Source organism: Schistocerca serialis, chromosome 2, assembly GCF_023864345.2.
Source record: "Schistocerca serialis cubense isolate TAMUIC-IGC-003099 chromosome 2, iqSchSeri2.2, whole genome shotgun sequence".
Classification (NCBI taxonomy): domain Eukaryota; kingdom Metazoa; phylum Arthropoda; class Insecta; order Orthoptera; family Acrididae; genus Schistocerca; species Schistocerca serialis.
In genome coordinates this window covers 922,357,868-922,373,990 of record NC_064639.1, presented here as the reverse complement: position 1 = coordinate 922,373,990, position 16,123 = coordinate 922,357,868, and the positions used below count along the sequence as shown (strand labels likewise).

General features: G+C 43.5%; 1 protein-coding gene across 1 annotated transcript in view; it reads left to right on the top strand.

Moving 5' to 3' along the window:
• LOC126456521 (uncharacterized) overlaps nt 1-5,204 on the top strand; it is a 280,557-nt gene extending 275,353 nt beyond the window's left edge. Inside the window, exon 4 of the mRNA XM_050092270.1 lies at nt 4,924-5,204. Within this exon, the coding sequence (XP_049948227.1) occupies nt 4,924-5,204 (281 nt within the window). The remainder of the gene's footprint in view (nt 1-4,923) is intronic.
• Nucleotides 5,205-16,123: the final 10,919 nt, after the last annotated feature.

Here is a 16,123-nt window from a genome sequence, read left to right as displayed (position 1 = left end):
CTGTCGTTGTTTTCAACACGAATAACAGAACACCTCAAATAAAGAGCAAGAGTTATTAGCTGTCCTGTTATTCTAAGAATAAACGTGGCGCGTCGCTGCAGGCGTATTACCGGGCCCTAAGCGGCGAATCCGCTCATCGTCAGGACGACATTCTTCTGTCTTCGCACTCGCGCGCGAACTGTGCCGAATAACTTTGAGACGGGCGCCAGTGAATATCGCACTCACCGACCGCAGTATCAGCGTGTAGCATTCGCCACATCTTTTTCAAAGAGTACATATTTTTTCCTAATTCGCGTAATATTCTGCAAATCAATAAGAATATTGTGCTACACACTTTCTAAAATAGCCTGTATTCTTCCTCAGAATTCCAGCTATCTCCTTACCAAATTTCATTGACATTAGTTCAGTGGGTTAGTAATATTCAATTTAAACGTCATAGTTGATGCGGCAGTTTTTCGAGTGTCTCAGTGTTTATGACGTCATATATCCTGAAATGTGTGTCATAGATTGATATAACTCTGCAGGTACATTCAGTGGCATATGTGAAGAGTGTCTGCGAAATGTATCGCGAATACAGTTAGTAGTAAAAAAAGTAATAAATTAAAACGTCGTATCTCATGCGAAAATGTTGTAGTCCATGAACTTTTTTTCCTTTCATTGTTATGTGGGAGGGGGCGTCGTGTCAGCGAGAAGAAGTTTCATAAAGGTTTGAAATTACGTGTAAAGTTTATTTGCAAGTCACTAAATGCTCTCGTTCTCAAATACAGGATGAATAAATTCTAAAAATTCGCGCGTCGTGGCCTATACTTCTTTTTCACCTCAATCCCCCACTTGGTTGAGGTAGGTGGTTGTTACCCTCACAGTGATTCTTTCCAGACAATAAGGATACGTGTACCAAGTTTGGATGTAATCGGTCCAGTGGTTTCGGAGGAGATGTGGAACGTACGTACATACGTTTTTGTAACATGTACGAATAACTTTTTATCCGTGATCCGATTTTGATATCCTAAAGCCTACACAGTGGCCCAAACTTCGCTCAAGTTACTAGCGAAAACTCCATGAAAATGCCTAGTAGTTTTGCAGATTCCCAACGAGCTTGCCGCAGTGGCTACACCGGTTAGCGTCAGATCACCGAAATTAAGCGCTCTCGGACTTGGCTAGCATTTGGATGGGTGACCATCCGGGTCTTTTGGCAAGCGGGCTGCACTCAGCCCTTAGGAGGCCAATTGAGGAGCTACTTGATTGAGAAGTGGCGGCTTTGGTCAAGAAAATTGACAACGGCCGGGAGAGTGGGGTGCTAACCACACGCCCCTCCATACCCGCATCCAGTGATGCCTATCGGCTGAGGGTGACACGACTGTCGGTCGGTACCGTTGGTCCTTTCAAAATCTGCTCGGACAGGGAGAGAGAGAGAGAGAGAGAGAGAGAGAGAGAGAGAGAGTGGTTTGGAGATTAGCGTGTTCAAAGACAAATAGGCACGACGGTTTTAGATTTATTGTTAATATTGATAAGGTATTCTGAGTACGGAGCATTAATTGTCATGAAGTTACTCCACTACTCAGGGCAACATTTTGATATGAAGTTTAAGACAGCGAAAGTAAAGTTAATCCGTCTGTTAGAAAGATGTACTGACTACAACAAATAGCTATACACTGATGAGCCAAAACGTTATGACCACTGTCCACCACGAAATTGAATGCCTCCTAGTGATTTTGCGGGCTCGAGACGCAGTAACGAAAGAATTTAAGCGGAAGAGAGACGAATAGGCAGTCATTATAGCAAAGGTACGGGCCGCAAATACTGAAATCCAGTGATATAAGCGATTTTGAGAAGGGGCTCATTGTTGTGGCGCTGTGGCTGGAAACAAGAATCTCTGAAACGGCGAAGCTAGTCGGCTGTTTTCATACTGCTGTCGTTTGCATCCTGTGGAAAGTGCTTGACGGATGGTGGAATACGGCGTAGGCCGTATGGTACTGGACGTCCACGTCTCATCACAAAACTTAGAGTTCGGAGGTTCCACCACCGTGTAATACACGATGGACAGCAACCTGTGGCAGGTCTGACGAGAGAGCACAATGCTGGTGCAGGCACATGTGTTTCGGAGCACACCGTTCAGAGACAATTGTTGAACATGGAGCTCCACATCACGCGATCCCTACGTGTTCCTGTGATGGTCCAACGACATCGGCAGTTACGATTGCAGTGGACACAGCATCACTGAATTGGTTGGGTCCTTACACGCTGTTATCCAGGCGAATGGTTGCTGGAAACGTGCACCGCGCCACAGATGCAGGCCGATGAGAGCAGAATTGTGCTATGAGGTATACTGAGTTGGGCTTCTATAGGACCTATGGTAGTACTCGAAGACTCCATGACAACAGTGAACTAAGTGAACGTTATTGCGGACCACAAGCATCCCTTCATGGCTGAAGTCTTCTCTGAGGGTGATGACATCTTCCAGTAGGATAACTCTCCGGGAGACAAGGCCAGAATTGCACAAAAATGGTTTGAGGAGCGTGATAGTGAACTCACATTGTTGTCCTAGCCAGCAAATACCCCTTATTTGTACCCCCCGCGAAATATATCGGGCGCCACCTGCGTGCCCACAAACCATCGTCCCGTATTTTTCGGGAAATTTAGTGCCCTGTGAGTAGACATCTCTTGCCACATACTTCTGGAAACCTATCAAGGACTTGGAGAATCCATGTCAAGCAGAATCGCCATGTATTGTGTTCGAAAGTTGGGCCAACTTGCTGCTAAACATGTGGTTATAATGTTTTGGCTCATCAGTGTAACTTTATCACAAAATTGCCCAGTCTTAAAAAGTTTTGTTTTACCTATGCACAGAAAAACACAGTATGACAATTTGCAGAAGTTTATTTTTCTCATTTACTTAAAATACAAATGATTATAGACCCACCCTCATTGAAACTAAATACTGATGAAAAGGACTAAATTGCAATAATCAAAGTAATTAAACAAAACTTTAAGCCTCTATTCAGTGGCATCGTACGAGAAAAAGCAGGTGACAGTACTCACACTAACACAATATCTTCTAAGTAAGCTAATTACTTGAAGCTAGGTCAGTGGTATGAGAAACAAAGTCATGACATATTCTGAGCAGCTGTATATTGTGTCTAAAAACAAAACTATAATGCGAAATAAAACTTCTTCTTTTCCACTAAACCATTCACAAATGCCTGTAATTTCATTAATAAACTCATTTTATACATTTTCAGTTGTTACACTAGTTTCTGCAGGTGTTGGCACCAAGTTACTCCTATAATCTACGGAAATAACTTTTTTCGGTTTTCAGCGGGTGAACAAATTTTTTGTAAAATTTTACTCTTATGCAGGATCGTCAGCACATACAACTTATTTTATGTCAACTTACAATCAGTTAATCACCTCTTCAAAATTATCAGCAGTAGCACAAAGTTTCTAAGAAATCTGCAACCACATTTTTTCCACTTGTGACCGGCTCAGGTACAATGCACGCACTTGTAGCTTCCATCAGTAATAACAATACTGAGCGAGAACACACTGTAGCAGACCTATATTTTGAATTTAGACGAGTATTATAGTACACTCTAAGACAAAAAACGACAACCCACGAACGAATTACCCGAATGGGACGGAAATCGGTAGGTGTGATGTACTTGTGCAGACAAGAAATATTAGACGATTTATGCACGAGAAAGAGCTTCAGAGAACGAGCAAATCAATAACGTGTTGGTCCACCTCTGGCCCCTATGCAAGCAGGTATCGGCTTGGTATTGATGGATAGAGTTGCTGGATGTCCTCCTGAGGGATGTCGTGCCAAATTCTGTCCAATTGGCGCGTTACATCGTCAAAATCCCGAGCTGGTGGAAACCTCTCCCCATAATGCTCCAAACGTTGTCAACTGAGAAGAGATCTGGCTATCTTGCTGACCAAGATAGGATTGGCAAGCACAAACTTAAGTAGTGTACAGGCAGACATTATCTTGCTAAAACGTAAGCCCACAATGGCTTGTCATGAAAGGCAACAGAAAGGGGAGTAGAATATCGTCGACATACCACTGTGCTCTAAGGCTGCTGTGGGTGAGGACCAAAGAGGTCCTGCTACGAAAAGATGTGATACGCCGGACCATCACGCTTGTTTGCTGGGCCATACAGTGGGCGCAATCAAGTCGGTATCCCACTGCTGTCTGGGGCGTCTTCAGAACCGTCTTCGGCCTGGAATCACATCGAGTGGAGAAGAATTGTCTTCAGCGACGAGACCCTCTTCGAACTGAGCCCTAATGACCAGCGAAGATGTGAATCGAGACGCCCTGGACAGTGGCGGGATACCAGCCCGACTGTCGTCTGCCATCCGGCCGAACAACGAACAGTGATAGTCTGGGGAGACATTTATTATTTAGCAGGACCATCGACGATATTCTTTCACCCCTTTCGTTGTCCTTCATGACAAGTCATCGTGGACCTACATTTCAGCAAGCTAACGCCCACTCGCACACAGCAAGAGTTTCCACTGCTTGTCTTCAAGCTTGCCAAACTCTACCTTGGGCAGCAAGGTCGCCGTATCTCTCCCTAATTGAGAATATTTGGAGCATAATGGGCAGGGCCTTACAACCATCTTGGAGATTTAATGCGCATGTTGGACATAAATAATTCAGTCAGTATTAAGCTGAATAACTGGTTGCATAAGAGCCAGAGGTGGACTAACATGTTATTGATTTGCTCAATTCTTGAAGCTGTTTCTCTTGAATAAACCACAAAATTTTTCTAAAATAGTAATCATTTTGTTTGTCTGTACATAATGTTAGGACAATTCCTTTGTGGTGCATCGCTTTCTTTTCTTTTTTTCAGAAAATAATACCTCAGTTAATAAGATTGGCCAGTTTTACAGTGTCTCATTGGAGTGGTGGTGTTCTGTCTGCAGAGGCTGATGATGACAGCGATGGCGAGGGCACAGACAGCGGCGACGAATGCGGGGGTGCGTGGGACAGGCAGGTGGTGCTGGCTGGCTTCGAGCTGTGCTCCAAGGAGGCGCTGAGGTTCCTGGTGGAGGAGGAGCGCCTGGGAGCAGGCCACCCCGCCGTCAGGACACTGTCGGAGCACCTGAGCGCGCGCTCCCATCAGCTCGACTGCCGGCGCGTCCTGCTCGACTACCTGCGCCGCCGCGACACTGGCGCCGACGCCGATGGCGCCTACCTCTCATGACGTCACCTGGTCTCACCTCACCTCGCCGCTACACTGTCACCGTGATAAATGGTGTCACATTATACCCTCACATGCTGGCCTCTAGTGTGAGAATGTCATTGCAGCATCAATACTCGCACCAAGATATCAACCCCAGCTGCCAACTAAGTCAGTTCTTCATCTCTACTCTCTCTAATGCCACGATGTCATATCGGCAGATACCTGTTGGTTCACCTAATACACATTATCGGATATCAGACATGATGTATGCGTCCACATCACGCCATGCACACAGTGGAATTTACAGTGTACCATCATGAAACTTGCTCACTGTGAGATCAGGCTTCACCGAGCTGACTCCAGCACCTAGCCAATGTATTTTTTTTTTTTTTTTTTTTTTGGCAGTATGTCTTGGCAATTACGACACTCGTTCTGCTCCATAGGAAAGGTGTATTTGTTTGATATTGATGATAAAGCATGGACACATTATGTAATATTGGGAAAACACATGCCAAAATTGTGAGACATCTGAAACGATTACGACGTAATTTTTGGAGAGGTTATTTTTTCTGCCTGTGCTCCAGGTCTCTTACTTTAAGATGAAGTGCCAAAAGGAAGATCAAATTCAAATTTCAACAGCCTTTCCGTTATAGATTTTGTACTAACAAAATAATTAATATTTTTCATAATATTTCTTGGCAGTGTGTTAGGATATTTATGCATCCATTTTGAAATGGTGCTCGTCAGCGATTTTGTTCACTCTGTTTATGTGTAGCTCTTTATTTTAGGAAAGTGCACTTATTTTATCTAGTCAGCTAATTTTGTAAGCGCTTTTTCTAGTCATATTCCACTGGTCCTTCCAGGTACATCCAACGCAGTTATGGAATATTAGCCTTTTTCCTGCAGCTTCAACACCTAGTATATGAGACACATCTGCTCCTCCCATCTCTCTCTGTCCACCTTCCCCTCCCCCCTTTCTTTGTCCACATCTTCCTGTGTATCCTTCACGTTCTCCCTTGTCTCTGCTCAGCTATGCCTGTCGGTACTTGTAGCCCCTGCAAGGCGTGCCAATACTACTTGCACAACATCCCTGTCATGTAGGGCAAGTCTATATGTCAGAGGTAGAAAACCATTTTTGTCCACACCTCTGCCCCTATGAATACTAGATAGTTCGTTCTCACACAGTGCTGATTCTCCTATAGCAAGGAGTATGTGTACCAAATTTGGTTGATATCTTTATGACAGCTGCTTGAACTTTATTGCCTTTCTCAAGTAACCTACAAATACAACACTACTGACATTATCTACGCATAGGAATCCAAAACAACTTCAAATAAAGATATTATTGTTACTACTATCACTTTCAGTGATTTTGATATATTGCAATATAACTACAATAAGCTTATGCTGAAGTTGTGTTGACTTTTAGAACGATTATGTTTTGGTGTCAGCTGTAACAACACAAAATCAGTACTACATTCAACACAGATTCATTTATATCTTCAGTGACATGCATTTACACATTACAAAAAGATCTAAGCATTTGAATGCTATATTACCTTTGTACATAATAGGTTAGAATCCCACATTTGCATTTCCGAGAAAATGAGGAAAGAATGACAGAAGGGAACAGTTTTGCTTTGTAAAGATTTTTCAGCACAAATTCTTTCGACCTTAAGCTCAAGACAGCAGTAGACATCCTTCATTTACTTTATGTCACCATACTCTTCACAGTATTTCTTGAACACAACGAAATAAAAAAGTTAACTTTAGTCTAATACCACTATCGTTTGCTACAAAAATGAGAAACAGTCACGGACACACCGATGGACAGCGGTTCAAATCCCTAGTCCTCCTCTTCCCCCCTCCTCCAAACACCACCAATAAGATTTAAGTTTTCCTTGATTTTCCCAGATCATTTAAGGCAAATTTAGAGGTGGTTCCTTTGAGAGAAAACCACCGATTTCCTTCTCCAATCCGTGTAACGTCATCTCGTCGTCGACGTTAAATCCTTGGAAGGGCAGCAAGTACCAATAACACCACCAATAAGATTTAAGTTTTCTTTGATTTTCCCAGATCATTTAAGGCAAATTTAGAGGTGGTTCCTTTGGGAGAAAACCACTGATTTCCTTCTCCAATCCGTGTAACGTCATCTCGTCGTCGACGTTAAATCCTTGGAAGGGCGGCAAGTACAGGGCAGAATAAAACTGGTCCGGTAGATATTTCATGCACCTTAGGATAGGCAACGGAACTTACATCATCCACCTTGGGGCATGATATATTGTCCAGGCCAGCTTTACTCTGCATAGCTTGTAGGAGGGTAGGTGAGACTGAAGATATCACAGCCTTGGTCTACAGGTGTTTGGATATTAACTGAAGGGTACTCTCTACGTCATGACATTCCTCCGCGATTGCAATCCAAGCAAAAAACCATTCCACTCACGTATGGAATGAGGGAGAATAGCTTGTTTAAACGCCTCCATATACGTAGCAACCAGTCTAATCTTGCCCTAGCGATCCTCACGGAAGCGATACGTAGAGGGTTGTTCTGTATTCCTGAATGTATCATTTAAAGTTGGCTCTTGAAACTCTGTTACTAGGCTGTCACGGGATAGTTTTCGTCTATTTTCAAGAGTTTTCCAGTTCAGTTTTACATCACCTCTGTGACGCTCCAAACAAACCAGCGACAGTTCGTGATGCTCTTATGTGTATGCGTTCATTTCCATTGTTATTTCTCTTTGGTGCGGGATCCACACATCTGACCAATGTTCTACGATGGGTGGCACGAGTTTTTTGTAAGCATTACAGATTAATTACATTTTCGTAACGCAGTAATGTATGCCACCATCTCAAAATGCGCTGAAGACTGTTATTGTTTATAGTCAATTTAGTGTTTGCATCGTAAGAAACGTCTGCAGTTGTTGCCGTTTCCCGTTGCCTGCGCTAGATCTCGATGAGAAACAAGTCAAAAATTTTCTGTGTGGCTAACACTGTCGTTTTCACTATTAGACTTGGTCGCATTGTAACTGAAACCCCAAGCGAACTTTACATGCCGTAATCGCAAATTACAGCACTTATCAGAAATCTAGATGCCAAAATTCAGTATGTTTCAACGCAAAGTATTCTTAATATTTCACGCTTCTTCAAATCTCGTACTAGTCACCTGGGATATAGTAGCAGTAGCCCATCTAGAAATATATTCCCAGTACGATGGAGGACGCGTCGAAAGATTAATGTCATCCATTCACATGCGCATGCTCTTGATTCTTGCCAATAACGAATAAGATTCCTTCCGTCTCGTAACCAGCTCAAAAGCACCGCTGAAGCAATATCTTCATACCGTTTGTTTTGTTTCACCGTTTACATCGCAGATGTCGCACGGAGCTGGGATTTTGCAAGATCGCAGGATCGTGCAGCACGTAAAACCGTTCAATTATGGCGGTGGCAAACGCGAGGAGCTTCTTAACTTTCGGCAACTGTCGGTGTAACCATTCTGATTCCCAGCACGACATATACGCCCAAGTTTTCCTTAAACAACGTAAACAACGGTAGCAAAGATATTCAAGGGAAGTAAATGAAAAACGTGGGGACATGACCAAAAGCAAAGAGAGAGGGTGTCTGTAGTTGTAGTCCCTGCTTTCCACAATATAGGTAAGCTACAGTATGCACCATGTAATGATCTCTCCCAGCGACACCGAAGCTGTGTCTCTGAATGTGCCGCTAGGGACATAAAATCCAGCCTACCCTTTCCCAAAACGCTTGCAGTGGCTTCTCACGTTACGTTCCCAGCAATAAAACGGCGGCGTCGCGCCGCCGCGATTGTAAACGAACTCAACCCAGTCCCTCTCTTTCTCTCTCTCTCTCTCTCACAAACACACACACACACACACACACATACACACACACACACACACATGCTTGCCGCATCCCGAGATCGCAGCCCGAGCTCTCTCTCTCAGGGATCCCAAAGGGGTGAAACCCCACAAGATATTCTGACATGACCTCCTGAGAACTGTTGAAGTCTCGCACTTCGATACTAAAGGCATCTGAACGGACACAAAGTCTTAGCCAGGAAATATTTTTGCAACGTATCCTGCGCGTTGGCTTACAGAGTATGAATTTGCATGTCGATTTACACGGAGGGCGAGTCTTTCCGAACAATGCGAAGGAGCGAGTAAAAACTCTGATACGGGAGTGAAAAAAGCCAAGAAACAAATTTAATGTCCGTTCATAGAGTGAGATGTTTGCGATACCCTCTTTTTGTCAGAGACATGTCTACACTGCTTCTCATGTTAAAGAAAGCTTCCGACATCTTTTGCACAGTTGTGGCTGCAACTCATTGCTTGATATTTCGCTCCAGTGAACCAACCCTTCATTTACTGATTGCACTACGAAATACAGTAACTTTAGAAGGTACCGAATATTTTAAACTGCGGATATTAAATGTAATTTATATTTACTCTTTATTGTTGTAAGTTTCAACCATTACATTAATCATCAGATAACGATTTACAAATACGTAAATCAAATCTACTATTATGATTTTCCTCTGAGTTGTTGCCTACTGGATGCTCGAAACGTGTGAAAATAGAGCAGATGAAAGAAGTACTCTTCAAGTTTTGAAGTTATATGTCCGTTTTTAACTGTGTTAGGTACCTGGGAAGGAACGTGGAACTTCACCGTCCTTAAGGAAATTTTTTACTTGTAAGAATGAGAATTTTGAAACTGTATCAACTACAGCTACAATAAAATAATCTCTAGTCATTATTATTTTAATCATTATTATTTACTGACGGTACTTAGAACCCTAGCAAACTATAACATTCCAGTAGCTCTAGTTAAAATAATGTAAGTTTCTATATTGAATTATATTTAATAATAGGATATAAAATAAAACATGAATGCTTATTTGTAAATTACCATTGGTACTTTTTTCCAAACCCGAGATCAATAAAATCTTTTTGTAAAACTGATTCTGTAATAATATATATTTGTTGAATCATGGTCCTGCCGCAAGATGCATTGCTGTTACTTTATCGTGAACAAACTCATGATCTCTCTGCAGCACAGGTAATATACCATCTCACCGCTTCGAAAACCATTGTGAGTAGGTTTGAATTTTGGCTTTTTTTCCCTTTTCCGTACCGCCAGCAACAAACCACATGGCAATTTCAATTCTTTCACATTGACCAATTTTCCTACCAATATTTTTTCACCTTTTCGCTTTTTCTCCTGGAAAAATCCCCCAGTTAAGCGACATTAAAAACTGCAAATAATTTAAAAGATCAGCATGCGTACTTAGCCGTGTCAAGAAAGCACAGTCCGACTGAGACACCTCAGTACACCTCTGTAATCGAAGCACGAGGAAGACCTGGACAAATGGGGACTGAATATCATTTATTAATACACTTGTGAATTACAATTTGTTAAGATCATTAAATTCCACATAGATCAGAAAAGTTAAAAGGATGGCCTCCAAAACGAAAGCGTATAGCTACCAGTTTCTAAATTAAGAACACTGCAAGGCAAAGATTTAGGTATGATGAAATTTATCAAATATACTTTACATCAATGAGCATTTGAGAGTAAAATTACATAATCTTAACAGTATAGGCTTTAAATAAAATCAAACAACTCTTAAAACCTTGTAGCAGTAAGGCCCAACTGAACCATAACTGGACATATCCAGTGACATTTAATCAATTTAAAGAATGTTTCAAGAAAACACGTATACAGCAACTGTAATAAGAAATCTGAAGATTAAACGTTTGCGTATACAACTGTGTTAAGAAATTTGAAGGTGAACTTTTTACAAAATATTCGGAGAAACCTTTTGGTATTGCAAGCGGTTCGCAACGGACGGTAGAATACGTGGCAACTTCCACGAACACAGCCCAGTAACCCAAATTAACTGGTTCTGAAACATACGGAAGGCTGTTATTACAAACACAATAAAATTAACACGGACTTTAATATAGTGTGGCAATAAATAGCTGAATCTCACACTCTGAGGATTAGATTTAGGGGTTAGCTGCACCCGTTCCTTCAATACCAGACTGTTTATACAATATAAGAAAGGACAAATAAAAAAATCCTGGTACCAGGTGATATAACAGAGAGCTATAATAAGTTAATATAATTTTTCTTAATTTACAAGGAGCAGAAATTTTTTTGATTGCAAGACCCGCACTACTAGTCTTAAAAAAACAGATCCATTAATATTAAGAGAGCCCAAGTTGGGTCAACTCCATAAAACTGGCCGCAAGAAAACAGCTGGAGTTTTAAGTCTCGCCAAACTTTACAGTAATCACAACAGCAAAATTACGAAAGGACCAATCCAATAAACAGCAAGCATGTAATTAGAAGAAAGTTTTACCACGGGAGGGTGAATCTCGTCAACAAACCAAATGATTTAGATAGCAATATGGTAATTAGCGTGTACCGGCTTGTCTCGGATGTCCGCCCAGTTAACAAGTATTAGCCAAGTTAGCACGCCTTGCAAGACCCTCGGCTGGTATAACGTGTCGTAATTGCAGTTACAACAGCACAGACGCGACGCACTGCTAAATGTAATGTAAGCAACAACTTCAGCTCCTCGGCGGGTAATAAAGGAGACACGTAAACGTGCAGCTTGCGGCCCCGTGGCGACTCGTAGGGTGGTACAAACGGCATCAGTCCCTAGGCCCGGTGGGGAAAAAAAGAACACTTATTACGCGATACCACTAAAAACGACGACGGAACGCGGCCCGCACACCCGTCGTCGAAAGCACAGCCGCCAACCCTCGACCATCAAGTGTTCGCACGCCCCATGAGCTTTCCAGTTAAGAACCAGTTGCCTCCTCGGCGGAGTGTCTGAGAGAGAGTGAGCTCGCCAGAGACGTCATACTGTTACAAGTCGCCCGTGGACGCCTTCTAACCAAAGATAAGAGCGCACGAAAGCCAGGCGCAATAGGTCGATTCGCCACATGGCTCACCAACAACGATTATATTAAAGTTAAAATCTTCTGGGTTGTTAGGCCGCGTCATATTTCCTTCTAAAATAATTGACATTGTGACCCCTCTGCTGGGATTTTCTTTAGGATATTGTTCTAGCAATGCCCTGAAGAAGATCTTAGTAGAGGGGTCACAATGTCGATTATTTTGAAAGGAAATGTGAAGCGGCCTAACAACCCAGAAGATTTTAACTTTAGCGACGACGGCCACGAAAGTCTGTAAACGATGGTATTATTTCTCATTCTCACAGCTGCTCTGAGCAACTTCTGTAAGAAAAAGAGGTGAAATATGGTGGTGCTGGCAGCGCAGAGACGGGTGCTATACTATTTGTGGTGTACATTCCGTGTGTAAAGAGGGCAGAAGAGTATGCTGGGATGGTAGAGTCGGGTGTGACAGCAGTTGAAATTCAAGAGAACTGTACCCAGAGGGCATGCAAAGGGTGTGGAAACACTTGGGAGGAAAAATGGTTGTTTGTGCCAGTAAGACATAGGGGTGACAATTATTGAACTACATGAAAAGAAACGTAAATTTAATACAAACTACGGCCTGCACACACTTTATTCAACATGTAAACGTCACTACAGGTATTCAGATTCAGGTTATGACATGTTCGACAAGCCTGCCGTCCTTGGCGATGATGTGACGCAGACGAATAGCGAAATTTTGAATGAGCCGCATAATTGTCAGAACGTCGATGCTGACGATGACCTCCTCAATGGCTGTCAGCTCAGCAATGGTTTTGGGGCTACTGCTGTATACCTTGTGTTTAATATAGCCCCACAAAAAGGAGTTCCATGTGTTCAGATCCGGAGAACACGGCGGCCAGTCGAGGTACCCCAGAGCCAGAATGCGATCCCCAAGGTGCTCCTCCAGGACATCAGACACTCTCCTGCTTCGATGCGGTCGAGCTCCGTCCTGCAGGAACCGTATCTTGTCGAAATCAGGCTCACTTTGCATGATGAGGATGAAATCATCTTCCAAAATCTTCACGTACCATTCGGTAGTCACCGTGCCATCAACGAATATCGCACAGATTATTCCATGACTGGACATTGCACACCACAAAGTCAGCTGTTGAGGTTGAACAAACTTCTCGATCGCGAAATGCAGAATTTCAGTCATCCAAATGCGCCAATCTTGCTTATTGACGAACCCATCCAAATGAAACTGGGCTTGGTCGCTAAACTAAACCATCCATGTGCATAGTAATGCTCCAGCTCCCTACCCCAGACTGTTCGGAAGTTATGACGACTTTATTTCACCCTGTAGTTGCCTGTGGGGATGGCACTGGAAAAATAGGAAAACGAGTGGTATGATCGTGCTGGAAAGGAATGTCCAAAAGCTTGTGCTGAGATTAGACACAGAAGAATGAATCTGACGCTTCGGACGTGGATGAGATACGGTGGACCACGTGTCAGGGAATCGGAGCAACTACGTAGGTGTGCTGCGAAGAGATGTTAGAATGACTATTTGTGAGGTCGAATCTGGACGCAGATTCAGGCGCCGCAAGAGGAGGAAACTGCTGTGGTGCTGCCCAGCGGCATCTGAACCTGGAGGTGTGTCCGGGACGGCATCCAGAGTTGGTCAGAGTCGTTATGACGCTGTCCAAGCATTCTGGTGGCGTGCTAGAAGCAAGATGATACGGCAAATGTCTTTGCTGTCACTCTTTCGTATGAAGCAACTGCACGACGATTAGAATCCACGATATCCAGTATTATGGCGCTATATGATAAATTCGTTGATATGAAAAAAGCGTATGGGGCCTGAAGATGGCAAAATGAATTGCCGAAACTGGTTGCTTTCAGCATAAAATAAAATATCTTAAAGTGTACGGCTGTTGGTAAAGCTTATTGACTTTGAAAAGTACGTAGTAGCCGATGTCTCCTGACCGTAATGGACCAACAGAGAATCGGAGCAACTACGTAGGTGTGCTGCGAAGAGCAGAGTCTGGGCAGCGGCTACGTACGTCCAGTGGCATGGAGATTCCCGTCAGCCGTTTCGTTAGATGCCTCTGCATATGCTGTATGTTGGAGAGCAAGCACGGGATCTGAGGATCTGAGGTGTTTCTTCATGTGGAGGACGAACAACTAGAAACTAGACATGTTGATCCAGAAAGTCACTATCAAAGTCTTCGCCATGGGCACTGTCTATCCTGTGGAAAAATATGCTTGAAAGTTTTCGTTCACAGAAAAATTTCTCCTCGCCGCTTGGTATGGGATGAAGCCTTACATTGGTGACTATAAAGGCTATGGAGCCTGAACAATCCTGTTCACCATCTGATATTGGACGAAGCTTAGAAGTGCCAGTGGAGCTGATGGAGGCACTGGGTCCCGAGAAATCCTTGTCGTCAACTGATACATCTTACGTCGGTTGAGGCGCAGTGAAAACGCAGCCCAGTCAACCATTGTAGAACAGTTTTGTTAATAAATGCATCAGCAAAAATTTTGTCAATGGAGCAAAGTTAATCACAGTAGGTTTGCAATTACCACTAAATTTACACAAGTCCGAACTTACGCTGAAGGCTGTAGTGATGAAACAGTCAAAGTATGATACTAACTTGGTCGAAGAAGAAGATATAGTCTAAGGTTGACTTAGTAGAAGAACGGTGTACAAAGACAAGGTCGACAGCTGATACTCAAGTCCGAGTAATCCTCAATGCAGAAGTATTGTCCTGATGATGGTGGTGAGAGACACTGGCGGTTCTCTCTGTCGGCAGTGCGTGGCAACGGCACGGCGTCGCAGGTAGTTAAGATTCTGAACGAGACTCAGACTGACGAAATGTGATTGCAGTCGGCGCCTGGTCCGGTGGCGGACGTTGCGCTGTTCCAAATACCCAGGCCATATAGAAATACCAGAAGAACTATTTGTCATCAGCTGGCTCACAGAAGCAAACGGGTCCGCGGGGCCAGTGATCTCTGGAGGAGCTCGCGCTGCCACCTGCTGTCCTAGTCGCTTGCACGATTGAAGTTTTGTAATCTGCAAATGTACGCTCTTCCGGATTAGGTCGCAGGCATACCCAAAATGTTGCATGTCTCGCAGGCGAACGGTCCATACACCACAACGTCAATACTTTGCAAGCCAGCTGACGGTATGTGGCGGAGGGTACTTTTGGTGCCACTACCAGATTCACTTCCCTGTTCCTTTGTGGATGGCACGTGGGAAGAAATTTCTCGAATTTTCTCAAAAATGGTTCAAATGGCTCTGAGCACTATGGGGCTTAACTTCTGAGGTCATCAGTCCCCTAGAGCTTAGAACTGCTTAAACCTAACTTACCTAAGGACGTCACACACATCCATGCCCGAGGCAGGATTCGAACCTGCGATCGTAGCGGTCGCGCGGTTCCAGACTGTAGCGCCTAGAACCGCTCGGCCACCGCGGCCGGTCGAATTTTCTCGTTGTGGTCATTTCGCGAGACGTATGTATGAGAAAATAGTATGTTATCCAACGCTTTCCGGAATGTACTCACATGGAATGTAAGTCATAAACCACTCCGTGATGCACAACGCCTCTCTTGAAGCGTCTGCCACTGAAGGATGTTGGGCATCATTTTTCCTCTCTCACGCCTACTAATCGCTGTCGTAAGGTAACGCACTGCTCTTCATTGGATCTTCTCTAACTCTTCTGCTAGTCCCAGAGCGCAGTACTCGAGAATCGGTCGAACAAGCGCCATACAAGCCACTTCTTTCGTGGATGAGTTACATTTCTTTCAGATTCTTTCTATGAATCTCAGTTTAATATCTGCTTTTCCTATCATTCGTTTAATGTGGCTATTCGGCTTAAGGTCGTACCGGATGGTTACCCCTAGCTGTTGTATGGTAGATACTGTTTTCAGCAATTTGTCATCAATGGGGTGATCGTGCAGTAGTGGATTTATTCTTCTACGTGTACGCAATATATTGAGTTTATATACGTTCAGGACCAAATCTTAGTCCCTGCGCCGTTCATCA